At 44.8% G+C, this 27,705-nt stretch overlaps 1 protein-coding gene across 2 annotated transcripts; it reads left to right on the forward strand.

Annotated features, from left to right (window-relative positions):
* The first annotated feature begins 1,635 nt into the window (after positions 1 to 1,635).
* On the forward strand, positions 1,636 to 22,135 carry NUS1 (NUS1 dehydrodolichyl diphosphate synthase subunit). Of its 2 annotated transcripts, none has more exons than XR_011328490.1 (5): positions 1,636 to 2,082; positions 14,301 to 14,423; positions 16,869 to 17,021; positions 19,257 to 19,432; positions 21,074 to 21,173. XR_011328490.1 is itself a non-coding variant. In XM_069805115.1 (5 exons), the coding sequence occupies exons 1-5, from the start codon at positions 1,653 to 1,655 to the stop codon at positions 21,991 to 21,993; spliced, it is 897 nt and encodes a 298-aa protein (XP_069661216.1). In that variant the 5' UTR covers positions 1,638 to 1,652; the 3' UTR covers positions 21,994 to 22,135. The 2 variants fall into 2 exon arrangements, 1 of the variants encoding a protein (XP_069661216.1); XM_069805115.1 differs by lacking the exon at positions 19,257 to 19,432 and adding an exon at positions 21,903 to 22,135 and having other exon boundaries at positions 1,638 to 2,082.
* Positions 22,136 to 27,705: the final 5,570 nt, after the last annotated feature.

Consider the following 27,705-nt stretch of genomic DNA (forward strand, 5'->3'; position numbering starts at 1 on the left):
TGATGTATGTACAAATTTTATCAAGTGGTTCCCAAAGTGCTTGAAAACTAAACAAAATTGGATTACCGAGACCACTAAAACCAGTGACTTACAAATAGTAATCTAAGGGGCTTCCTGGCAGTTCATAAATCTCAGCTGATAACTGAGGAGTAACAAAACCAGCAAATTACTTTTCAAAGCAAACAGTTTCTATTATTCTTTATCTTCTGTTGGCATTCAGTAACCGAGTTAATCACTCACATTCACCGAGGCTGTTTTGGCAGGTGTCAAGAGTGCAGCTATTTGGTTATGTCGCCTATGCAAATGCAATTGACACTTGGGTTTCTTAGGCACCCACCACATGAAGCTATACAGCTTAATGGAATAGAAAGACCCAAGTTCATTTTTCTTTACATTTTAACTTTTTAACATATCATCAGCCACCCCAACTTTTTGGTAACTAAAGATTTAGGTATTTATGGAACAGCACAAGCCTTCCTCGTGTTTTGACCGTGTTATTTTTTCTGGCTAACATTAGTCGAGTAGTTCTTTTCTGAGCAAGAAAAGTATTTTCACGATACAGAATTTTTTTTTCCCATTTTATATTGGTGGATTCTTCTAACGGAGTACTTTAAATACCTCTCTGTGTCATTTCAGCCCACCCACCTGTCTTGACAGCACCGGGCTAGCTTGTTAGCTCTCGCTCTATCTTTTGCCTGCAGTGAGTGGGATTTGCATCTTTGGCTCCGTGGGCCGTTACAAGCCAAGGCAGCAAAAGCCCAGGGAACTGCAGGTTTTGTGGGAGAGCGCAAAATGGGGTGTGCACCCCTGAGGCCTCGCTGTCTCGGCCGCCCCATGGGCACTCTCAGCGGGTCTGCGGGGGCCACGCTACCCCCATTCCCCACGCTTGTGCTGCAGAACCACCCAAGGGAGGGCTTGCAGGTGCTTTGAGGGTGAAACACCGCTTAGGAGAGACACCTCGCCGTCAGGCCCGGCTGCCTCTGCGGGGTTCAGATGTGTGTCCCCCGTTCCGAACGCCGGCGAGAAGACCAAAGCGCGGGGCTGGACGCGGGGGGGGGGGGCTGTTCCTGAGAGGAAAGAGCGGGCAGACCGTGCAGCCTCGACGCCCGGCCGGAGGAAGGGTTATGCGGCCCGAAGCCAAGCGGAGGCGGGCGAGTCTCTCCTCACACGCCGCCGCCCCGCGCTTCCCGCCGCCAGGGGCCGCAGCCCCGCCCCCCGATCCCGCCCACACTCAAGAGGCGGGGCCTGGGCCAGGCCCCGCCTCCCGAGCCGTCCCCCGTCCTCCCCTCCCCTCCCGGACCCCCGCCCCGTCCCTTCCCTCAGAGCCACGTCATTCGCTCACGGCGGAAGGAAGTGACGCCGGCCTGCCTGGCGGCCAACGGGCGCCCGGTATGTGGCGGGGTGAGAGGTGAAAGATCCGGCGGGGCGGTAGGAAGATGGCTGCGCGGGCGGCGGTTGCCGGGCGGGGGACGCGGACTCAGTGAGGGGATGGCGGCGGCGGCGAGGCGGCAGGCGGCGCGCTGCGGCTGAGGCGCCCCCTCCCCGGTCTGTCCCCTCCGCGCCGGTCTCGCGCCGCTGCCCCAACCCCCGCCCCCACCCCTCCGCGCGCGCTCCCGTCAGTCGAGGCGCCTCGCGCCCCCCCCCCCCCCCACATGAGCGGGGCGGGCGGGCTGGCGTGGCGCGCGCTGCACGCCCTGCTGCGCGCCCTGCTCGGCCTGCAGCGCGCGCTGCTGGCCTGCCTGCGCGGCCGCCGCCCCGCCACAGCCACCGCCACAGCCGGCACCGGGCCCCGCGCCTGGCTCTGGCGCCGGGCCGCCTCCGCCGCCGCCTCCTGCGCCCTGCTGGCCCCCGCCGCCGCCGGGGCTTTCGCCTTCCGTAAGGCGGGCGCGGCTCGGCGGAGGGCCGGCGGAGCGGCTCAGGGCCGGCAGAGGTGGCGGTCGGACGGGCGGGCCTTGCAGAAGCTGCCGGTGCACATGGGGCTGGTGGTGACCGAGGAGGAACCGAGCTACGCGGACATGGCCAGCCTGGTGGTGTGGTGCATGGCGGTGGGCATCTCCTATGTCAGCGTCTACGACCACAATGGTGAGGAGCGGTGAGGGGGGGGGAGAGGATCGTACCGCGGCGGTGCCCCGAGGCCCGGCCCGGGCGGGCAGTCCCCCTCCTGGCAGGCAGGCAGCGCCTGGGACCGCTGCGCCAGCGGCATGGAGCCAGGGCCCCCCATCCCTCCCTCTCTCCTTCCCTCCCCCCTCCATTCTTCCCTCCTTCCCTCCCCCCTCCATTCTTCCCTCCTTCCCTCCCCCCTCCATTCTTCCCTCCTTCCCTCCCCCCTCCATTCTTCCCTCCTTCCCTCCCCCCTCCATTCTTCCCTCCTTCCCTCCCCCCTCCATTCTTCCCTCCTTCCCTCCCCCCTCCATTCTTCCCTCCTTCCCTCCCCCCTCCATTCTTCCCTCCTTCCCTCCTTCCCCCCCTCCCTCCATTCTTCCCTCCTTCCCTCCTTCCCCCCCTCCCTCCATTCTTCCCTCCTTCCCTCCTTCTCCCCCCTCCCTCCATTCTTCCCTCCTTCCCTCCTTCTCCCCCCTCCCTCCATTCTTCCCTCCTTCCCTCCTTCCCCCCCTCCCTCCATTCTTCCCTCCTTCCCTCCTTCCCCCCCTCCATTCTTCCCTCCTTTCCTCCTTCCCCCCCTCCATTCTTCCCTCCTTTCCTCCTTCCTCCCCTCCCTCCATTCTTCCCTCCTTTCCTCCTTCCTCCCCTCCCTCCATTCTTCCCTCCTTTCCTCCTTCCTCCCCTCCCTCCATTCTTCCCTCCTTTCCTCCTTCCCCCCCTCCCTCCATTCTTCCCTCCTTTCCTCCTTCCCCCCCTCCATTCTTCCCTCCTTTCCTCCTTCCCCCCCTCCATTCTTCCCTCCTTTCCTCCTCCCCCCCCTCCATTCTTCCCTCCTTTCCTCCTTCCCCCCCTCCCTCCATTCTTCCCTCCTTCCCTCCTTCCCCCCCTCCATTCTTCCCTCCTTCCCTCCTTCTCCCCCCTCCCTCCATTCTTCCCTCCTTCCCTCCTTCTCCCCCCTCCCTCCATTCTTCCCTCCTTCCCTCCTTCTCCCCCCTCCCTCCATTCTTCCCTCCTTCCCTCCTTCTCCCCCCTCCCTCCATTCTTCCCTCCTTCCCTCCTTCCCTCCCCTCCCTCCATTCTTCCCTCCTTCCCTCCTTCCCCCCTCCCTCCATTCTTCCCTCCTTCCCCCCCCCTCCATTCTTCCCTCCTTCCCTCCTTCCCCCCCTCCCTCCATTCTTCCCTCCTTCCCTCCTTCCCCCCCTCCCTCCAGTCTTCCCTCCTTCCCCCCCCTCCCTCCAGTCTTCCCTCCTTCCCTCCTTCCCCCCCCTCCCTCCATTCTTCCCTCCTTCCCCCCCCTCCCTCCATTCTTCCCTCCTTCCCCCCCCTCCCTCCATTCTTCCCTCCTTCCCTCCTTCCCCCCCTCCCTCCATTCTTCCCTCCTTCCCTCCTTCCCCCCCTCCCTCCATTCTTCCCTCCTTCCCTCCTTCCCCCCCTCCCTCCATTCTTCCCTCCTTCCCTCCTTCCCCCCCTCCCTCCATTCTTCCCTCCTTCCCTCCTTCCCCCCCTCCCTCCATTCTTCCCTCCTTCCCTCCTTCCCCCCCTCCCTCCATTCTTCCCTCCTTCCCTCCTTCCCCCCCTCCCTCCATTCTTCCCTCCTTCCCCCCCTCCCTCCATTCTTCCCTCCTTCCCCCCCTCCCTCCATTCTTCCCTCCTTCCCCCCCTCCCTCCATTCTTCCCTCCTTCCCCCCCTCCCTCCATTCTTCCCTCCTTCCCTCCTTCCCCCCCTCCCTCCATTCTTCCCTCCTTCCCTCCTTCCCCCCCTCCCTCCATTCTTCCCTCCTTCCCTCCTTCCCCCCCTCCCTCCATTCTTCCCTCCTTCCCTCCTTCCCCCCCTCCCTCCATTCTTCCCTCCTTCCCTCCTTCCCCCCCATTCTTCCCTCCTTCCCCCCTCCCTCCATTCTTCCCTCCTTCCCTCCTTCCCCCCCTCCCTCCATTCTTCCCTCCTTCCCTCCTTCCCCCCTCCCTCCATTCTTCCCTCCTTCCCTCCTTCCCCCCCTCCCTCCCTCCTTCCCTCCTTCCCCCCCTCCCTCCCTCCTTCCCTCCTTCCCCCCCTCCCTCCAGTCTTCCCTCCTTCCCCCCCTCCCTCCAGTCTTCCCTCCTTCCCCCCCTCCCTCCAGTCTTCCCTCCTTCCCCCCCTCCCTCCAGTCTTCCCTCCTTCCCCCCCTCCCTCCAGTCTTCCCTCCTTCCCCCCCTCCCTCCAGTCTTCCCTCCTTCCCCCCCTCCCTCCAGTCTTCCCTCCTTCCCCCCCTCCCTCCAGTCTTCCCTCCTTCCCCCCCTCCCTCCAGTCTTCCCTCCTTCCCCCCCTCCCTCCAGTCTTCCCTCCTTCCCCCCCTCCCTCCAGTCTTCCCTCCTTCCCCCCCTCCCTCCAGTCTTCCCTCCTTCCCCCCCTCCCTCCAGTCTTCCCTCCTTCCCCCCCTCCCTCCAGTCTTCCCTCCTTCCCCCCCTCCCTCCAGTCTTCCCTCCTTCCCCCCCTCCCTCCAGTCTTCCCTCCTTCCCCCCCTCCCTCCAGTCTTCCCTCCTTCCCCCCCTCCCTCCAGTCTTCCCTCCTTCCCCCCCTCCCTCCAGTCTTCCCTCCTTCCCCCCCATTCTTCCCTCCTTCCCCCCCTCCCTCCAGTCTTCCCTCCTTCCCCCCCATTCTTCCCTCCTTCCCCCCCTCCCTCCAGTCTTCCCTCCTTCCCCCCATTCTTCCCTCCTTCCCCCCCTCCCTCCAGTCTTCCCTCCTTCCCCCCATTCTTCCCTCCTTCCCCCCCTCCCTCCAGTCTTCCCTCCTTCCCCCCCATTCTTCCCTCCTTCCCCCCCTCCCTCCAGTCTTCCCTCCTTCCCCCCCATTCTTCCCTCCTTCCCCCCCTCCCTCCAGTCTTCCCTCCTTCCCCCCCATTCTTCCCTCCTTCCCCCCCTCCCTCCAGTCTTCCCTCCTTCCCCCCCATTCTTCCCTCCTTCCCCCCCTCCCTCCAGTCTTCCCTCCTTCCCCCCCATTCTTCCCTCCTTCCCCCCCTCCCTCCAGTCTTCCCTCCTTCCCCCCCATTCTTCCCCCCCTCCCTCCAGTCTTCCCTCCTTCCCCCCCATTCTTCCCCCCCTCCCTCCAGTCTTCCCTCCTTCCCTCCTTCCCCCCCTCCCTCCAGTCTTCCCTCCTTCCCCCCCCTCCCTCCATTCTTCCCTCCTTCCCCCCCCTCCCTCCATTCTTCCCTCCTTCCCCCCCCCCCTCCATTCTTCCCTCCTTCCCCCCCCCCCTCCATTCTTCCCTCCTTCCCCCCGGGGTCTTCCCCAGCCGGCCACCAGCCTCGGCCGTTGGCAGCTCCTTTCCCGTCCCCTGGAGCCCCTTGGCCTCTCTGCAGAGCTCCTGGTGAGCCTGGGGAATGCCCCGAGTGCCCCCCTGCCCTAAGCTCCCGTGTCGTCGGGTGACCCGAATGTGCCCCCTTACTGGAGGGGGAGGATGGTGGGGCCTTTCTAGAGCCTTGTCCCCAGCCCTGGGCTGACGGGAACTGCTGGCATCTGAGAGCTGTGACCGTGTAGGGTACGGGCTCTTAGTTGAGAAGAGCTTTAGGCTATCTGCTCTTATGAGCTCTGTTTATGAACCCTGTCTGAGCTTCCAGAAGTGGGTGAATGAGAGTAGCTGTCTGTTTTCCTGTACTGTCTTTCGTGAGATGAGACAGGATGGAAGGGTAGTCAAACATGAACATGTGCGTCCTGTGCGCTGTCTGTATTGTGAAATTAGATTACACAGTCTACCTTCAGTATAAGGACTGGTGCTGCTTGATGTTTGAGTCAAGTCCAAGCCAGTGTTTGTGAAAACTCCGGTGTTTTTTCTTATCCACTATGTGACTTTATTCTTTACTGGCTTTCAGGTGTAAGACTGTTGAACTCTTGCTCTTGCAGATACATTGATTCCACCTCACTAGCTTAAAGATAAGCTTAGGGTTTGGATTTAATATTCCGTGGAATAATCATGGAACAAATCTCTCTTCCTACTGAGGAGATGAAACCAGCTGTATTCAAGATATTCTTAGGTGAAGCTTTCTACCCAGCTGTTGAGAGATGATCTCTAACTGAAACTAGACAAGCTATCAACTCAGAAGGGCTAATAATACATGAGTTGGACGGTGCCCTGTTTCTGTCCTCTCCAGAGGCGAAAGCTTTGTGCTGAAGATCCCTGTGCTCTTGATGTCAATGGTGAGACTGTAGAAGACTAGTGTATAACTGTAGGTTTGACCCACTTCTGATGGCTGTCTAGAGATGTCATGCAAATCAGATTAATTCTGTAGATGTATGCCAGGTTAGAGGTACAGTCTGTAATAGTTGTCGTCTAGCGCTCTTTCAGGAAAAACTCAACAGTGCATCCCACGTAAGTGGAATCTATTGTCATCAAGTGTGCAAAAGCATCTGAGGTACCCAGGCCTTTCCCTGAGCATAGGCATTTGATTTTTTTTTTTTTTTTTTAATTTTAAAACCATTGCCATCAAAAGTTCTGTTTCATGTCTGGTCCTTCATATGTGATACAAGACTCAAATGGCTTGACTTTCACTAAATTCTCTAAGATCTTTTTAAGAAGCTGGGCTTTATACCAGTTACTTAGCAGTTTAAACTGGCCATCTGTGCAGGGCTGTTGTGGAACTTGGTTATGTTGTGTTTCAGTGGGACAAGACTTCCTCATTTGAAAGTCAAGGAATGGTATAAAATATTTGCATAACATCTCAAGGACACAGAAGACAGTCAGCACCTTCTGAAGAGCCATTTATGTGTTGATATTTTTTGCTCTCAGCTTAGAAAGCATTCTAACAGCTTAAATGCTGCAGAACAAACATTGGTACCAAACAAGAGTGAGTTTCCCTTATAGCCTGAAGAGAGACATTTTATTGTGCAGGATCTCTAATTTCTGTCAAACCTCAAATAAGCTATCTGCAGCATTGCCTAATACGTGATGTACATATGCTTAGTTCCTTTTTGGATCCCTGCATTGTGCTGCACAGATTGTATGTATGAGAACTGAATTGAGGAACAGATCCAGCTGAGAGTCATATTTCTTGGTGGTCTTGGTTTTCAGCTGGCTCACTGTGCAACCATTCAGCACTGAGGAGGGAGAAGGCACCAGCCAATGCTTAGGAGGCCACTGTCGCTGAGATCCTGTCTGACAGGGAGAAGCCAGCGCTGTTGTAGTGTCTGATGCCTTCATTGTGGAGAAGCTACTTCTGCTTCTCTAGCACACATGTTGAGATCCAGTCAGATCTAAGACTGACTATTACAAGACTGTAAATATAATGACCAGAAATGACAAGGTTATGTCCTCTGAAGAGCTGAAATAACCTTGGAGAACAATTGTCTTTGTTAGCAGTTCAGAAAAAAAAATATATCTTGGAGATTATTTGCTGCTGGTTCCATGTGTTGTTACATTCATGCTAAAGTTGCATGTTAAAACGTTTTGTTAACACCTTTGAAACCTGAAAATAGTTACGTATTACAGCTTGTTGGAACATAACTGAAGAAGGCAAGACAATGCAGAGCAACTAAAATGTTATAAACCAGTGGCCTTTGCCGAACTTTCAGAGTTGATGAGAATAGCCTGCCATTACATGTGCATGTTCTTCACGGGTGTTCAGTGGGTTTTCTGGGATAGCAGCTGCAACTGCTTTTTGCACAGCATCTTGTCAGCTGAGCCTTTTAAACTGGTTTCAGAGAGTAAGCCAGTAGCCACTCTTATGGCTTGAGTATATGCTTACTTCTAGTAATAGCAGATATGTTGCCTTTCTTTTGGTGCTAAGCTCCTTATGGTGTCTGGATTGAGCATACAGCATTTCCAGATAGACTTGTTGTTAAGTAGGATGTTGCAGTTGTTGCTAAATCCAGTTCTGAATAATAGCGATGTCTGGAAGCCTCAGCAGTAACACTAGTATAGTGAAGGTGAATAAAGTCAGGTACAGCTTGCTCTTATCAGTAGCAGAGGGTGAACCTTAATTATGCTGCGTGCTTGTTCTCACCTGGTGAGATTTACTCTTAGTCTGCTGAGCTGCTTCAGTAAGGTTTTGTGTTTGTACAATTGTACCAGCTATTGACTTACCAAAGATATGTTTTCCCCAGTGATGTTGGCTGTGGTGAAGAAGGAAATACAATGACAAGTGCTCTGAATCTGTTTTAGATGTAGTGAGGGGCACTTCGTTTCCTTTTCCTTCATTGCATATTTGTAGTACTGAGATTCTTCTCGTTGCAACAGGAAACTTTGATTACAAGAGTGGTTTTCCACGGTTGCGTTTTCTGGAAGAAATACTGTGTCAATTTCCTGTAGAAGGCTTAAATTAAAAATGTGTCCTTAATTGCCCCTTCTATAGGAAGAGAGGGAAGCACGAGATTCTTTAAAGAAGTGCCAGATAAGCTGTTTATTTGTTTATGGTAATGAATTTCTATATTTTCAACAAAATGACTAAATGGAAGGTTGTTTCTGTATTCTTTGGTGTCAAAATAAGTAGCTGCATCCCAGCTGACACTAGTATGTTACAGCAGCTGCACCAGTAACTGTAAGGGCAACTTGGCTGGAGTTGGGCTGATTCTCATGGGCAATTACAGAACCCAATATATTGCAAATGTATTGGCTGATTCTTGTGGAACCTGATCAGGTACTTGGCTGCCTTCTCTGAATCCATGAAGATCAGTATTCCAGAAGACTGGGGTAAAAAGGTCTTTGCAGAATGCAAGAGGACCATGACATAACTGTCTTGTACTGTAATAAATATCTGGTGCTATGACTTGCAGTGCTCAAAACTGAGCCTTTCCCCCTCCCTGCCCCAGCAGGCTTGGAGGGCTAAGGTGGCATGCTTTTACTGCCTTGGATGTTTAGGGGCCCTTTTCATTCTCCCAATTTTCATTGATACACAGCAGAACAAAGCCATAATAAACTTGATGCTACTATATGCACCTTGTTAGTCAATCTGGATTTAATAACCGTTTTAGGGTTTTGATCAAGGATTTATTTCTGTGCGTTTCTGTACTGCCAATCCTATTACTTGGTAGAAATCCAGCCATGCTGGTCAAGACCTTATCTCTGAGGAAATAATGCAGCCTTCTTACAATCAGAAGGCAGTGATTATGCAATTATATAGTAGCAATTAAAATACCTTCTGGGGAGCAGAAGACTTTGACCAGCATTACGTACTTCTAACTTTCTTCTTTTAAAGTTACTTTGCCACTCAAGGGAGCTTGCTTGAGTGTTACTTCTGTCCATCGGTGAAGCTTTCCTGAAATAGTTTGGAACAAGTCTAGAGCACATTTTGGGAGCTTGCTGCATCTTGGCATTTGAGTTCTTTGGGCTCCTGAATAGATGCTTCAGGTTGAAGGTTTCTTTAAGCCCGTAGTATGACTGTATTGAGAACTTTGGTTTCTTTGTCGTGGGTTTAGCTTTCCAGTGATCTCCTTTACTTCGAACAATTTTCTCTTAGAAATTCTTTGAAAGGATAGAGTACTGCAGTAAGCAAAAGAAATTATTTCATTAGCCCCAAACATAGGCTTTTAGTCTCTTCCAGATTACTTGGTAGTTAGCTGATCTGATCAATCCATAAAACTTTCTGGGTGTTCTGTGTGTTCACTTCACTGGGGGAGATAAATATGTTGTGGGTTTGTGTTACTGCAACACTTTTGGGAGGTACCAGTATCACATGGCATCTGCTGTGGATCTTCACCCATGTGAAACTTCATGTTCCACAATTGCATTTTGGTGTTTTGTGGTCTGAGGACTCCTCCCAACATTTATTAAAAGGGCTAATGCTAATCTGTAGAAGGCAATCTCCTTATAGGTATGGGTAGTACGAAAGTAGTATCTCTTCTTTTGATTGCTGATAAGCTCTTGTTCTTCTGGTACAGAATGTCCCTCCAAGAAAAAACGTGGGAGGAACGGTCACATACGAGGTTATAAGTTCTAACTTGAATTATTCCCATGTGGTTAGCGCTAGCTTAAGTGGCTTTAATGTGGGTGAAACTTAAGTGACTTCATCCACTTCCAAACTTGGATTATATTCTGTTCTAGGCTCTTGGAGCAGACAAGCCTAATACATTTTTCTAGCTCTCCATATCCTGTGAGGTCCAGTGTAATTGACTCAAACCCTGCTTTCCTCTGTTATCACCCAGCATGATCCAACATGAGGATGTAGACGGAAGTTGTTCATGTGTTAAAACTGTTTCTTGCATGTACATTATTTGAATTTGGTTATGATTTGATGTTTCTCAAACTGTTAATACTTTGATGCTTTAAATGGACTTGTTACCTTATGACTCTTCCCTTGTTGGCACTGGCAGGGAGTGGAGAAAAAGCAGATAACTGAAATGCTGTGGAAATGTATTCTTTCCTAGGCTTAACTTTGGTTAAGGTGTTCCCTTGTAAGCAAGAGCTGACTTGTATCCTGTGTTTTACCAGATTCTGCTGCTTTGAAAAGCAGGGCAAGTGAGAATATTGAACTTTGAGCTGTGACCAAGGCATTAACAGGTGGTGGCCGTGGTAGTCTAGCCAGGCAAATGGTTGACACCACCTGGTGTTTCTCTGTGCCACTTGTTTCCCTCCAGTTCACAATTCCTGTCACTTTGGAGCCTTTTGCTTCTGCTGAACTTGCAGCCTCTTAATTACAAACTGCATTTGTTGGTCTCTAACCCTAAAATGCTACAACACCACAGATGACTGGAAAGGGACATGGCTTGTAACTATTGTAAAACTGAGCAAAAGGCACGTGCCCTGGAAAAGACCCGTGTGATGGAGGACTACTGCAGGAAGCTAAAACGCTTCTGGTTTGCCTCAGCTCTGATGGGAACTGATGATCAATTAGCAGGTTTCCAGCTTGTGTTGTAAAAACAAGAATTAACCCTGGAAACAGCTCACAAGTTTGCAGTAGTTGGGGAAAAAAAAAAAGTAAACTAAAGTTTTATATTCTCATTGCTTTGGGAATTATAGTGCTTAAATATGCATAATTCTTAAAACACTTCACTTGCTGGAATATACACATTTGTACCACCTTGCAAAAACTCCAGAGTTGTGACTGAACAAAAGTGTTTCTGCTTTTCAAAACCAAAAATTGTTTCTAATGAGAAATAATAATGACAATTTCATGTTTGTGTTCCATATTAGAAACAGTAGTAAGGCTGAAATTTTCCCCACTTAACAGCAAACAGCTGTTGTATTGCTAAAATTTATGGGACCTCTTGTCAAATATTAACTTTCTATAATGGTAAAATCATATGGACTTGCTTTCAACTTGCGTGGAAGACTGAATGAAATTGGAAGGTAGTGTTGAATCAAGACTTGAAGTCTTGTTGCCTAGGAACACTTGAATTTTGTTAGTGAGTTGGTCTACTCATGCACTCTTGTTTACTGCATTTATCATGTATAAACTAGCAACAGCATCTTCCAGAACTAACTTGGATGTATTTTCAAAGTTTTAAAAAATGAACCTTATAGACAAATAGGTTATTGAGGTACTGTAAAGGAAGGGAGTGTATGTTTGAGCCACAACCACGTAAAATAATTTTTAAAGTCAAGTGTGAATTTGGCCCATGTACATTGCCTCTGGCAGGACTGTATTTGCCATCATATGCATTAGTAAGAAAGTCTCTTGTGCCCTGAGTGGGAGACAAGATGCTGAAGGAATGAAGTTCCCAAATGCTATTGGCTTTAAATGAAGATTTTGGTTAGTTTGGATCCTCCTGACAGGAGGTCATAGTGAGGTGGGTGGTGGTCTCTTTTGTCAGGTGGCTGGAGATAGGATGAGAGGAAATGGCCTCAAGTTGCGGCAGGGGAGGTTTAGATTGGATATTAGGAAAAATTTCTTTACTGAAAGGGTTGTCAGGCATTGGAACAGGCTGCCCAGGGAAGTGGTTGAGTCACCATCCCTGGAGGTGTTCAAAAAGCATGTAGACAAGGCACTTCAGGACATGGTTTAGTGGGCATGGTTGACAGTTGGATTCGATGATTGTAGAGGTCTTTTCCAACCTAAATAATTCTATGATATTTACTACCTTCTGATGTGCTTCAGGATCTTGTCTGCAGGAAAACTGCAGGTGTGTCAAGGTTGGTGGATCAGTTGGAATTTAGGTGTGGAGGTCTTTCCAAGAAAGACATACTACAACTACTGTAGCTTCCAGTTTGTGTTAAACTGCTATTCCAAGAGCAATGCAGGACCCAGATTTGAACAACTAAGTAGGTGGGTGACATAAATGAGGAGAGTAGAAGGGGTGTGCTGGTGATATTCAGATAAATCTCAAGAATATATCTACCAAGTCTTCAGTATCCACTGTGTGTATTAAGGACCTTCACTTCAGAGCCAGACCAATCTGATGTCCCTTTTTACTGAGCAGTAAACACCTTAGTCTATTCTCCTACCTGTTATCCTTAATGTCTGCTTTTACTTTAGAGCTGGAGTGTGGATTCTTAAATCTGTTCTTCCAATCTTTGACAGGATTAGGCAATAACTTTTAATGAGAAAAGAATTGTTATCATTAGTGTTGGGTGGTGAAGGGGAAGAGAGCAGCTGTCTGTTTCCCAGATTGGGAGCATATCCTAATTGTGCCAACTCTTTTTCTGAATATTGAGCATAGTTTTTTTTCTCATCTTTAAAAGTGAATGGAAGTCAGATGACTTAGAGGTGAGGCACACCTAACCTTGTACAGATCTTACTTGAAGATGGTGTGGGATTTGCAGTAGCTGCACTGCTGCTGACCTTAAGTGTAAGGAAGGCAATCAGTGCTAACTCTAGCACAAAACAGACTTATCCAACCAGAGTTGTACCAAACAGTATTATGCAAAGCAGCATTTTCAATTTCTACTATGTATGAATATATACTAGTAAGCAGGAGCACAAAGTGTAACAATTTTAACTTTAGTTTAGATTTAGTGAAAGTATTCTAATGCTTTTCTTTCTATCAAGGTTGCTGCCTTACTAAGATTTGCTTGTCTGTCAGCATGTGAAATCAGTTATAAGCATTGGTAACACTTGTGTAATGAAGTAATTTTTTTTTTCACAGGAAGTATCCAGGATGGGAGGAAAACCAGATGCTTACCACCTATTAAAACCTCTAGTGAAGCCTGTATAAAAATACTAACTCACTAGGCCTAAAGGCTAGCTTATTAGATAAATGGAGTTGTATTACTTCATGTTGCAAACTAACTCCCTAATGTATTATGGTCTTAACCCAATGCTTACACGCTGATGTAGAAACTGCTGTTTGTAGCAATTTCTAATCCCAGAATCAGGTTGAGGTGATGAATCATGAGCCTGATCATAAAATTGTATACAAGTTCAGTGTTTCTTCTAAGATTATTGTGTGGGCATTAGAATGGCCAGGAGAAGTGCTTGACACAAAGGATTTCTGAATGAAACTTACACTCTTAGTAACAACCTCTGAATACAATGTGATAAAAACGTTATCAGTTCCTAAGTAAATACGCTTAGCTACACTTTTGCATTGTAAATACTTAAGCTGTAACACTTAATTTTTACTTTGGCTTTTAATTAGAAATCGTTCGGTTGTGTCCCTCTTAAGAGCTAGAGTTTGTTTTAGAACAAGAACCCAAGTATGTTTCGTTAAGCATGTTTTTGTAATCTGCACTCAGAATGTGTCTACCATAAACATGTAAGTATAAAAAGACCTTGAGGAGTGCATTAACTCCTTGGAATATACAACTTGTGAAATCCTCTTATTAGGAAATCCATGGCATTGGCCATTGGCGTAAGAGTGGACAGTTACTGATATGCTGATTTAGTCTTCTGGCTCTTGCTCTGTGGTGACTTGCTTTGTTAGCCTGCAGCCTTAGTGGTGTGGCAGTAAGTGGTACCAGACTTAAGCTGCAAATCTACAGCAGCATGGGCATGAAAGAAACTTGGTGTTAATCTGACTTGGTGGCCATGTGCTGGTAGGGTATTGCTATCTCAAAACTATTGCTAGCAGACTAAGGACAATGAACTGGGTCTTAAACTATCCCTTATGCAATTGCAGCTTGCTACTTAAACCAGGCTGAGTGAAAGAGGAACAAAACCACATGAGTTTTCTTTCCAAGGTCACTGAAATTAGTCATGTGCAGTAGCATTTGCTTTGGATTCTTATCATACTTGTGAACTCCAGTTTGAAACCAGCACTGACTACCTGATTCTTTTTTTTCTTCCTGCCTAGTGTAAGATTTATTTTGTTGCATTCTTTATAGGAGTTGGCTGACATACAACCTTTTTTTAAAGGTATTTTCAAGAGGAATAATTCAAGATTGATGGATGAAATTTTAAAACAGCAGCAAGAACTCTTAGGACTAGATTGCTCCAAGTACACCGTGGAATTTGCAAATCAAGACAAAGCTGATCAAGGTAAGATGAATTGCAAGGAGGAGTTTGGTATGACTGTAAACAGCTGTTATGTAAATCATAATGCTGCTTTTACTTAAATGCATTCCTGTGTACAGTGACTTTTTCCTTCATTAAGCGCTGATTATCAGAACACATGCAACTTTCCTGGGCTAGTATTCAACTTTCATTGTGCTTATTTGTTCTTAACTAATAGTGAAGTGTTGTGCTCTCCTTCCCTTAGTGATCATTACTGGGTAGCTTGATCTTCAGTTTAGCCTGACTGTTGTGCCATGACCCCTTTAATGCATCAGTGTAGCTCAACTCCCCACTGTTTCACTGAGATGAATTCTTTTGCTGAGAGAGCTGAAATAGCACTGGAGTAAGCGTAAGGGAACTGATGTCAAATTAACAATGCGTGTGCTTCCATCTTTCCAAACTTATATCTCAAAGTGGGGAGGAAGAAGGGAAAGAGCAAAAGTGCTGTTTGTCATGGCAATGTATAATGACACCAGGAAGGTAAAGTGTGTAAGTTTGGAGAAAAAAAACCCCACAAACTGTGGTAGCAGCTTTTGCATTTAGTGGAAGTGGAAAACAGAAATATGTATCAAAATTAATGTTCCTTATTCGATACTATCTGCTGCAAGTATTCATTTAGGTATGCTGACTAACACAAATGTTAGAAGTCCATTCAAAATATAGTAAATTACAAGTATGTACTTACTAAAGCAGACCTTTGCCTTAGAGGGATAGGCTGATATACTTAAAGCTCTCCTAACTGTAACTCATAGTATTTAAACAGGTCTCAGAATTCAAACAAACAAAAACAAACCAAAAACCAAAACAACCCTTATCACATCACATAGTTCAAAGACTTAAGAATAAGACTACACTTCACAAGCTGTAATATGTTTAGCTGCATTTAAGATGCTGCTGGCTGAGTTTTGCTTCCCCTGCCAGGGCTGATAGGATGGCGAAATCCTTTGTGCCAGTTTTCCAGTATAAAGTCCAATGTTGTAGCATTAACTTACTTGCCTTATAAGCACCTTAGGCTAAGGTGCTACCGTTTACATGGAAACACCCAAGTTTCACATTATTTCACTTTATTCCTGTGAAGGTTGAAATAACCAGCAGAAGACAGGTTGTTAATGTCTTAAACTCTAGCATACTTACCCTGATTTAAGTAAGTGCAGCTATTTACATCTAGACCAAATGAACTACTGAAAGACTGCTCTGACTTGCTGGCTGAAAGGGCACATTTAAGTCTCAGCAACCTTTTGTGTTGAAATACATGAAAAGCAGAGGTGTTTTCTGTTCTCTTTAGAATTTTTCATTCTTACTTAGAAGGCTCCACAGTCAGATCAGACACTTCATACTTTGAACTGAACAAGCTGACATCTATCCAGTTTATGATATTAAACTGCAATTTTTCACTTCTTCTGAGAAGCAAAATGACATGCCTTACATTTATGAATACTGTTAGAGAAATATCCTTTAACATAGGACATACAACAAATCAAACAATATCAAGGAACAATTATTTTCATTGTGGTGGCTTTGGATAGATGTGAGGTTTTTTTAGATGTTCTTAGGAGTCTTCTGACTGTATTCTGTGGTCCTTTGCAGTCAGGTTCTGCAGTTTTAAGAAATGCTATTTTTAAGTATCAGGTTATAACTATCATAAGTTCTCTATAAGTCTAATGTGTCCACACACTAGTACTTAACCCAGTTACTTCAGGCTGGGTTTAGTACACTGTCTGTAGCCTTCAGCTACCTTGGTAAGTTTACCTCTTAAGTACCTTATCAAAACTGACAATGATGCAAGTCGAAGTGCGAGAAGACTCTTACCTCACAACAGTGTAGACAGTAAGATTGTTGTGAAATGTCCTCAAGTCACAGACGTAATTAAAGATTAATGGCTGAACTCTGATACCTAGCTTCTCTGTAGCAATCCTAAATCAATATTGTAACTTTTGCATCAATTTTGAAGTGCTACTGAAAGATCCTGTGATCATACTCAGCATGCTTAATCATTGTGTCACATGAATGTCCACAGTAGCTGTTTTAGGGTAGGAATTGGGTCTTTTTTTCCTTTCCCTGAACTGCAAGTCTTTCTGCATTGTTTACCACCCCCCCAGTTACTGTCTAGGCACCTTCCTCTCGCTGCTTTGCCTGATAGTGTAAGAACCAATGCAAATTCCCTGGAAGACTTTTTATTTCAAGAGTGACATTAATCTGCTTTTCACAAGACTCCTCAAAATATTTGCCTTAAACTTGTGCTTTAGTAATACAGCAAATCCAGAAGACACTTACCCACTTCTGTAAGAGATGGAAGAGAGAAATCTATGACTAGTTGTATAATATATGAAGTAAACTACAAGTTACTTCCAGTCATACCCTGTGAATGTCTAAAGCACATTCAAAACAACTATATTTCTGTTGCTTTTAAACTGTGTTTTGTACTTGCAGTTTTAAATTGCCAATCTGCATTGAAGGTGCTGTCTCCGGAAGATGGAAAAGCAGACATAGTAAAAGCTGCTCAGAACTTTTGTCAGTTGGTAGCACAACAGCAAAGAACATACACGGACCTGGATGTGAATGTGTTAGACAACTTATTAAGTAGTAAGTATGGCATGGTGTATGGGGAGGAGGGGAAAGAGTACTCGATTCATAATGGATTTTGTTTCTAGTATATTTGTTGCTTAGAACATATGCATCTTGATACTTAGTCTATCAGGGTAAGTTATGATTATTGCTTTCAGGCTTCTGCTAAAAATTTCTTACTGGTTTACTCCCTGTTGAGTTTTTTCTTTAAGCAGAAAAAGGAAACCTTAAGCTAAATTGGAGAGTCTCAGCTTTGCAGTTTATAACCTCTGTAGGATGTTCTGCAACGACCTTTCTCAAAAAGTACTGCTGGGATTACCTGAAACTAGACTATTGTAACTTAGGTTAACTTGTTGCAAGTTAGCATGCTGCAAACCAGAGTATGGGCAGAGAGTCTTTTCAAGATCTAGTTACAGCAATTAAAGCTGTTACTGCTGCCTAACTACCACCCTGAGTGCAAATGATGGAGCACTTGCTGATATTTTGCTGCTGTATAACCCACACTAGTTACCTTCATTACTAATTCATGCAGATAACTGACTGTGCACTGAGGTGCATGGCTACATGCAATAGCTATGAAAAGGGCAGGGCTGCCCTAATCTCATATCTGGGAGAAGTAGTTTAGAACAAGCCTCCACCTCCCCAGTGGTGCTAAGGAGCTATAACAGTTGCTCTGCTTTCCTAGGTGATACATGCAGCTGTAATTAGCTTGGCAGGGTTCAGGTTTCAGATTGCACACTTCAACTTGGATGTCTGCAGGCACATTATTGTGGCTCTCATTAATTGGACTTCAGAGTGATTTTTCTCAAATGGGTGGTTGGCTGAGTTGCTCTGCATATTGACTACCGTGGCAGTTTGGACGCTTTAATCTTAATTTCAAACTAAATTCTATTCCTGTTGTCAGCATGCTGCATGATAGCTTCTCACTGTAGTGGAATTATTAAATGTATTAAATAAAGCACCTGAAGAAGTAACTTAGACATCTATCCTGTTATATCCCAAAGGCAATTTAAGGAAACGAATAACTGCTTCTTTAAAATAGTCTCTCATTTCCTGTAGAACTGATGATAGTTGATACTATGTATGTATTTTCGCCAGTGATGTTTAACTGGAGCTTCTCAAACACTTGTTCATGATCTTCTGTCCATGCATTTAAGTGTCTGGGTATGTTAAAAGTATTAGGTCCAGTCTTACTTGAGCAGACTTATTGTTCAAGTAGTGCATGCTAGCTGAGCACAGAAAGAGAAATCTAGACTTTTAGTCTGTCAAAACTGTTAACTTTGAAAACAGACTGTTTAATCTATGTGGCTAATAACTAAGGATGGTATCTGTAACTAGTCCTGCTTATTAATTTGCTTGGGTTTAATGTTTAGGACAGTTGAAGGTGAAGAACTAGTCTTTCATGACTTATTTAGCTTATGAAACTACTCACTTGTAGGCAAATTTAGTTTCTGTGCATCCTTAATGGAAAGGTATTGAATGTAAACATCTGTGAGTTACAGATCTAAGTTGAGACTGAGTTCTGAAAAGCAGTACTTGAGTAGCTATATTTTTAGGGTTTGTATTCATGGTGACTTCTGTAAGATTCTGGTTTTTCACATTTTGATTTAAGTACCTGATAATGTAGTTTTTTAACTTTCTGTTCATATTTAGGATGCAGTTATTGAAGTCTAGTCCTAAAATGGTATGGTTCTAGCTTGTTATGTGGCTTTTCTGGTTCTTAATCCAGTCATGCTCTAATTCTTACAGCTTGAGTTTTCTTTGGTGTAAGAGTACTTTCTTCTGAGCAATGCCTCAGCTAACCAGCTTGTTTTCAGAAAAGTAGTTGCCAGCTGCATTATAATATTGTCCCTACTTGCTGTCTGCCTTCCCAGTAAAGAACATGACTATCAATTAAGGCTGTTCAAGTTGCCCTGTAAAATCTATGTGGGGAGGAGAAGGGTGGTAGTACTGTCAGCTCTGCAGATTCCTTCATATTCCTCTCTCAGAACTCCTGACCTAGAAGGGATGTTGCCAGACTCCTGTTCCTTGAGTGTCTAAGTCTTTTGGCCTTTTTTTTTTTTGAGTCTGCTCCCAAATCCTTCTATCTTGTGTGTGGTAAACTTGAAGAGTGCTGTAACTCCAGCAGCTCTGAGGGAGCTTTCACCTGTAAAGTATCTGTAGTGTTGATGTGTTGAGGTAGAGTAATGGATGCAGAAAGCACAGTACTGTTGTGACAGTAATACTACAGTGTATGTTTTCATTTTCCTTCAGATAGGAACCAGAAGGAAATATTAGCATTAACTGGGCTCTCTGAAGGTCTTTTCCTGTTTGAAAAGCCATTGCAGTGTTGAAGATCCTGCTGTTGAACTGGCCAGCTGAGGAGTACTCAGCTACTGAATCAGCTGATGAGTAAAACTGTCCACTTCCTCCAGAGTCCCCACTTCTAAGTATTCACTGCTTCCCTGCAAAACTCTTTCATACTAACATGCTAGCTTCTGAACACATAAGTGGCTTTTGCTTTATATATTTTTTTTTTCTTAACTTTGAGATAAGATTTGGAGTGTGGCACAAGGCACTCATATCCAAGTACTTCATCCTTCCTTAGAAATGCACAGGCTTGGGAAAATAGCTTCTTTGCCTCTGGTAAAAGGATTACTATTGTTGTGATTCAGTGGGGAGGGAGGATGTGAAGTTTTTGAAGTCTCCAGCTTCGGTTTTAAAACCTGGGTGGAGCAAAATCTGATAGGACCTTAGTTTCCTGTTCTGTTATTCCCAAAGTTAAGTTCCTCTACATCTAAACATAAACTTGTAAAAGGCTCTTGACTGGTTTGGGAGTTTTTTTTGGTTTGGGGTTTGTTTTGTTGTTGCTGTTAAAGTGAGAAAAGAATTGAGGAATAACATCTGAAGTTCAGAGCAAATAGGCAGTATTAAGCTTTATCTGCTAAATGTAGGCATTATGCAATGTAAGCACCCTTGCAGCTAACTTACAGAATTAGTGGGTAATGGGAGGGGTAGCAAGAAATAGCATGCAATAATCATGACAAATTGCAGCATTATAGCAAAGTAGGGTTATGACTGCTGGAATGTTTTTCAGATGAGCTAGGTAGGTGCATAAAGAAGGCTTACCTTCTTGGGTCCCCTTGGGCTACTATACTGGTTTTCACATGTTGCCCTAATCAACTTGCTAGAATTAGCAGGGAAAGCTGGACTAAGACTGTTCATTCTAAGCTTATTGCCTATCTGTCAATTTTAGCCTGGAGTAGCTCAGACATGGCAGAGGTTTATGGAAAAGGGAGACAGTGTCTTTTGGCCACTGATTGTCTTCAACCTCAGAAGATCAGTAGGATGCTCTCAGTAGTGGAATGACAGTGACTGGGGTTTTAAGGTATGGGTAGTAAGAATGGGCACCTGGTGACCTGTTTTCCTCACTCATCTAACCAGAAAGATGTCACCTGCAACAGTTTGTCTGAAATTTCGTAGTAAAAGTTTAAATTATCTAGCTCCATACTGAGACAGAATTCATCTGATGGTTTGTTTGTTTTTTTTTTTTTTTTTACAACTTGTTTTCTTGATGGTCTGTGATATCAAGTTGTTCTTCAGTGGAACCTTCTTAAGTGTTTGGTTGTTGGGTTTTTTTGTGTGTGTGTGTGTTAACAGTCCTTTTATTCTGTTTGACTGCAGTAGGTATGGGTCAGGGTACAGCATGTTCTGTGGTACTAAAATCCAGTTTGCCAAGACAAAACTAGAACAAGTTAGTTTAAACAGCGGTGTTAAGGTTTGCTGTTATTCAAAACAATGTAACTGTTCCTGTAACTTCCTTACCAAGTCTTTTGAAAGCTACCTGACATAAAAATAACAGTCCAGCTGGACCTGCAGTGGCTGCCTAAGCTTTTGCTCAGTTGGTCCTGTTCAGGTGGTACAAGACCAGTCTGTCCTCCTGGGCTTTTAATTGTTAACTTGTCCTCAGGAGCTTCACTTCATTTTAAAAAAAAAAAAGCATTTAATGAAAAGGCAGATGCCTTAGGGTTTAGAATTAAAACAAATGTTCTGGTGAATTTAATGAAAGCTAATTTAACTTGTTCTTACAGGTACAAATGGATTTCCTGATCCTGATTTAGTCTTGAAGTTTGGTCCTGTGGACAGCACACTAGGATTCCTTCCATGGCACATCAGACTGACAGAAATCATGTGAGTTGCCTATAAATGCTGTGAAACAGGTTGGAATAATATCTAACTAAACAAGTCTTTGTGACTTACCTTATGGAAATAGCCATAAGAGTAGATCTGTCTAAACAAAGGTGTCTGGAGATTGATTTGAGGTTATTTAAGAATTGTTAAATGAAACCTGTCAAACATGGTAACCATTGTTGCTCCTTCGGCCACAATTAGGCAACAGCAGACTTTACTCTTCAGGTTTAAGGAACAACTTCTGTCACCATCTAGTCTCAGTGGTCCAATCCCAGTTCTGTTGGTGTTCCTTGTGTGGATTTTGAGTGGCTTACAGGCTTCTAACAGGGAAACTAAGGGTATAAGGGAAATAAGATAGTGTAAGATGATCATGCCTCTGGATTACTTTCCAGTTTTGGCAATAACTGCACTGACTAGAGCTGCCGTATTTCTTAAATCTGAGAGCATTTATAGGGCACTTAAATGTCTGGGCAGACCTGTACTGCTCCAACTTTCTCAGTAATTTGAAGTGCCCTATGTGCTCGAATGAGTAGACTTTGATTTAGAGGGTGACAAGATATTAACAGCTAATTTAATTAGTGGAGCTGAGTGACAATAATGGTGTTGAGAACAACTTTGCAAGGTTACTAAGACAATAGCTTGTTTTAAGTAGTGATATTCCTGACTGGCCATATGAGTTGTGTGGTGTTTATAAAAGCTTATTTTAACTTTTCTAACTTGCTTTCTCAGTTCTTTGCCTTCCCACCTGAACATCAGCTATGAAGACTTTTTCTCTGCCCTCCATCACTATGCAGCCTGTGAGCAGCGCTGGGGAAAGTGACTTCTGGCTGAGCACATGGAGTCAGGCTTTCTGTGGGAAGGAACTGATGTCTGTTTACAAGCACCTGTGACCCATAAGTCTGGTTCATAGTCCTTTCTTAATTTATCAACAAATTCAATAAAGTGTCTTACCTTTCTAGAGAGTCTGTGTGAATGCCTGAGAATCTATGGGGAGGGGGAAATTCACAGATTACCTTTATGAAAAAGACAGTTATTGCAAGCAAAGCTGTTCAAAGCTGAATTACCCTCACTTTCATGTCCAAGTGACGAAAAGAACATGCAAGAATTAAGTCTTGTGAAATCTACAGGACAACATAATTAGGAGTTCCATGCCCTGAAGTTCCTTAAATCCAAGGAAGAACTCTCATGTCAGCTTGTTTCTTTTTAATTCTTCATGGTCAGGCATTTCAGAGCTAATCACTGGTTTATCTTCACGTGTATTTACTATATAATGTGTGAATTCCAGAGGGCTCAGTTCTGTTAACTGAGACTAGAGACTGCTACTTGGCTGTGATGACTAAGCCAGCAAGAGATATCAAGTTCTAGAAATACTGAGAAGATTCCATAAAAAGGAATGGAAGCTTCTATGGTAAGTGGATTAGGCAGTCTGTGTAGTGCTACCCATCCCCTCTTTTTTTTTTTTTTAAGAGGTAAAATCAAAGTTTTCCTACAGCCCTGAGTGAAACTTCTCAGCATCAGGTCAGTTTTCCATAGGGAATAAGCATAAACAGTACTATGTATTGTTTGTATACCTATTTTCCCCATAAACTTCTCACTTAAGGTGACAAGCTGGCTAAGGCTCTGGCATCACTTGCTGAAAAATCTGAAAATGGACTAGGTCCACTTCCATGGCTAATGTGACTTGCTTGTTGTGCTCGTGTACCCAGCAGGAGAGTCTGCTTAAGCCTTTTGTTAGGTTTGTTCTGAACTGTGCATTTAGAAGTTTGAATGGGAGTCTGCAGCAGACAAAAGAAGATGAAGCTGCACTACAGTATCTCAAAACTGAGATAACTAAATAGATATATTGGCTAAATAGTCTTCATCGTGGAATGCCCTAGTCAAGTTACATTCCTATTGTTGGAAGTAATTTGAAATTGAAAGTCTTTATAGCAGCATTTGGACAAAGCAATATCTTTAGAGCTGTATTACTGGAGACAAACATTAATATTGCAGCCTTCTGCCCTGCGGGCTGTAGAATTGGACACTTCATTCTGGAAGTGTTTCCTTCTTTCCTTCCCTCTTCAAAATGAGTCTGGCTTTATCTCCTTCAGGATAGGCATGTCACTAGAAAGGAAAACGACTGCTTTTAAAAGGGAATTGCCAGATTTTAAATGAGTGTCTGCTTCTTTGTGAAACTGTATTTTAACTGTTGTAGCTTGATGTAATGTTATAAAGCAGATTGCATAAACTCTTGACTGCAGGTTTTTGTCATACTAAGATCAGATTGCAGTTACAGGAGAGACCTGTGGTCTACTTTATCTCATAAAAGAGAATGGGCTGTTTAATCAATTAACTAATGGTCTTGACATCAAATAATGTTCTATATGAGCTGGAATGCTTAAGAGTACAGTTGGCTGCCTTTTGCAGACTGGTCTCTGATGTTTGCCAGTTACAGTATTGCAGAGAAGATACAGTCGTGCAGTGTTTCATGGGTTCTGTCATTGCTTTGGGAAAGTTTTCTCACTGAATGTTAAGTTTTAACTTTTTTGTGGTGAGCGCATAGCCTGTTGGAGGGTATCTTGAGTATTGAACTTTAACTGTAATATGAATTTTGTTTCATTAAAATGTAAGGTTGTGTTTAAGTTACCATATGTGAGTGTTACTGTGTCACTGAAGCAGTTCTGGTGCTGGCAGAAAAGATATAAAATGGGAAAAGCTTAGTTTAGTCCTCAAAAGTAATCTATTTTTTATATTTGTATCAAACTGCCAAAGAATACTTCTAATACCTGAGCTCCCCTCAGTCCTCAAACTTCTGCATATCTCAACTAAAAAGACATGTTTTATATTGGAGACAGATCTCAAGGTCTAGGATTTGTCTATAGAGGGATGCTTAATGAAACTAAATGATTAGTTCAGCTGCATTTGATTCAACTTAATCAAATCTCTTCCAATGGCTAGTTTAATTGTGAATTAAGTGTTCCTCCTGGACTTAATGTAGTTGAACTAATCCATGTTATCACTTAGTTGGGATTATTTTACTGTCCCTGTGTGGGCAATCTTCAGTGAGCTGTGCCAAATGCACTGTGCATATCCACAACTTGATCTCTGAATGTATGTCATTGCAGTTAGCACCTCTCCCCAGCTTGTTCCGTGTGAAGGTCTGTGGTATAGCTGTGACATGCTGTATGGCTGTAGTCTCTGGGTACCTGTACATAATGTGTAAAACAAGTTTTTATGATTAGGGAATCAATTTATTGAACTTTATTATTGAAAGTTAAATCTGAATCTGTAAAACAAGAAATCAATAAAAGACTATAATCTTTCTACAGGCTATGGTGATACATGAATACTTTTGCAGGTTTGGCCAGATGTAGCCTTACTGGTATTGCTACATCGCTCTGGGAAAGTAGAGAACTTCAAATGGCATGCTCTTTTGTGCTCTTCTTCAATTGCTTTCTGTACTGTAAGAACTGGACAAATTTTTTTTATCTACCACTTCCAACTTCTTCGAAGCACTTACGAAAGCATTTGTAGTAAAGCATTTACCTTAAAAATATCTCTTTGATTGTCCTGGGAACTTGCTAAACTTGTTCCTGGCTCCTGAAAACCTTGCTTCCTCTCCCTGCTGCTGAGTCCGTCCTGAACCATGAGCTGGGCTGGGCCTCCGGCCAGCTCTCTCCTTCGGAGCCAGGTGAAGTGGGGTTGTGGTGTGGAAGAAACCTCTGCGATCCGAGCGATGCCTGGGTGCTGAGCATGACCTCTTTGGGAAGGGGAAGCTAGTGTTCAGGCAAGCTTTGAAAGAGCATTGGGGGTGATGGGGGGTAACAAGCTGACCGTGAGCCAGCGTACAGTGAGGGCCAGCAGTCTCCCAGGTTGTGTTAGGAAGAGTATTGCTAGCAGGTCAAGGGTGGCGATCCTTTCTACTGGCATCTGGTGAGACATCTGGAGTGCTGGGTCCAGTTCTGGGCTTCTTTGGTACAAGAGAGACATGGACTTAGTAGAGCAGTCCAGCAAAAGGCCATGATGGTTAAGGAGTGGGGCATCTGTTGTATGAGGAGAGGCTGAGAGAGCTGGGACTGCTAAGCCCGCAGAAGGCTTGGGAGGGATCTTGCCGAAGTTTATAAATATATAATGGAGGGGGAGTCAAAACAGCCAGACTCTTCCTGGTGGTGCTCAGTGGCAGGCTGAGAGGCAATGGGCACAAACTGAGGTACAGGAGAATCCATTTAAACATCAGAAAAACTTTTTCCTGTGAGGGTGGTCAGACAGTGGAGCAGGTTGCCCAGAGAGGTGGTGGAGTCTTCTTCAAAACCTGCCTGGACACATGGCGGTGGGTGGGATGGGTGTTGGACTAGGTCATCTCCAGAGGTGCCTTCCAACCTCAGCTGTGCTGTGAAATGGAAAACTCAAGAGGCAGACAAGTTACAGAGAAGGGGGTTTATGACGAACAGTCTGCTGTGGCCAGGGTTCAGTGTGTGGCACTTCAGTGCTCCCTTTAACTGCACGTGCTTTAATCTAGAGGAAAGCAGTAGGTGGTGGAGCACTATTGCGACTGCTTGGCACGCTCCACTCACAGCACTGAACAAGCATGCTGGGCACAGACAGTGGTGAGTTTTCAGTAAGCTTGCAAATTAACACTTGGGTCTCAAAATCCCAACTGTTGACAGAAAAACTGTATTCTTTGCTCAGTTATTTTGTGATAGAGATTCTTCTGTGTTGTTTGTTTTCACGTCCTTCAGGTTTTTCTTCCTTCCTTCCTTACCCTGTGCAGATGGCACTCTGTTTCCTTAGATATCCAAGCTCCTGGTAAGAAAACTGTCATGTTATTGAAAGTAACTCTTTGGTATATCCTAGATGATACCAAAAATTTGTTACCATGCAACTCAGTGGACAGTGAATGCAGAGGAAGTTGTATGGCTTTTCACCAAATTGGCTTACACTTGGCTTCACAATTGCCAGCATTAGGCTGCCTCTTGAAAAGCTGTTTGGGTGCCTCTGGTGCATTTTAGAGTTACTACTTGCACAGATACAACCTGCCGTAAAGGCTAATAGTAGCTTCCAAACTGGAGCTGGCTCTAGAGAAGTGTTAGGTATGGTGCTGCTGGGCTCTCCTACCTCAGCTGGTTTTTAATCAAGTCAGTGACGGTGGCTGGCTGCAGTTGATTTGTAATTTCAATACCAAAGAATATTAGAGTGGTCTGTGTAGTGGAAAATTCGTCTTTACTTGCCCCAACGTAAGTGAGAGCCCCCATTCACAGTAGCTACTACTCTCTTAACAAATTATTTAAGTTTCTACATCTTTCCTCTTCTTTTTTTCCCTTCCAGTGGTGCACAGTAGTTAATGTCTGGTAAAGGAACTAGATAAGATTCTGAAATAGTTGCTTTGCAGCAAGGAATTTGGGGACATAGTCAGTAATACAGTTGTTAGAAGAAATAGGCCTACAAAGCAATTCTTGAAATTATAGTGATTTTTAGGACTTCTTGTTAAGAACATGCATTGAGCAACTGTACAACTGTGCCGTCCTCTCCGGGGTTGCAGCCCCCTCAGTGTTCTGCTCACTGGGCACTTTCTGGAAGAAAGATTCTCATTGCTGCTCTGAGCACTTAATGCAACAGCAGCAGCTTCGGCTCAGGAGCGAGGAAGGAACAGGAGAATTGGCTGAATTGTAGCCCATCCTATGCAAAACTTTCCAACTAGCCTTGCTGTGAAGGTTACCGTTTGTCCCATCTTCATCACATCGTGAATGACTGTAAACAACTAGCTGTCTTCTAGGAGCTAAGCTACTTTGATAAGCTTGAAATACTAAAGCAAATGAATCAAAGGCCACGCTTTAAACCCCTACATGACTTCTTTTCCTCAGATCTGCCAAATTAAAAGGGAGAGAGACTTGCAAGCCCTTCCTCTGCTGTATGTTTGTCTGTGTTAAATGATGCAAGACCTCCCTGAATTCCATTGAATCACTGCTGAGAGCCGTAGGATTATTCCTTAATTGCATCCAAAACAACTTTTTTAGATGATGAATAATATTATGTATTATACAGAAGCATGCCTCAACCTTAACTTTGAAGCGCTTCACAAATTAATGTTTAATGAAACCATTCGCCTTGAGGTTCTTGCTGTACTATCTAACTGGCTGAATACGAACACAAGCCAGGGCTCTTTCATCTCCCTGATAAGCCTTGCTGCTTTAATACAGCATATTTTCTCCGACCATGTGCAGCCAGTCGGTTTTCAGCACTTGCTTTCTACACATATCTCCCTGGCCTGCAAAAATACTGCCTCCTCAAAAAACCAAGAAGACCCTAGTGGATTGATTGTATAGAAAACATACTTTTAGGGGAATGTTTAATTGAACTAAACATGACTAGTACGACGGTTTTGTAATACAGTTCATATTGTAAACATTAGGAGCCCAGTAGCTGATAAACTGAAACAAAACACTTGTCTTGCTCCTTGGCTGCAGGTGTTTATTGTCATTTTAATGGAAAATTTCTCTCTGAATCAGCTACCAAAGTTAAAAGCTTCTCATTAGACTTTGTCTTCTATAATTCT

Source organism: Haliaeetus albicilla, chromosome 17 (assembly GCF_947461875.1).
Source record: "Haliaeetus albicilla chromosome 17, bHalAlb1.1, whole genome shotgun sequence".
Lineage (NCBI taxonomy): Eukaryota > Metazoa > Chordata > Aves > Accipitriformes > Accipitridae > Haliaeetus > Haliaeetus albicilla.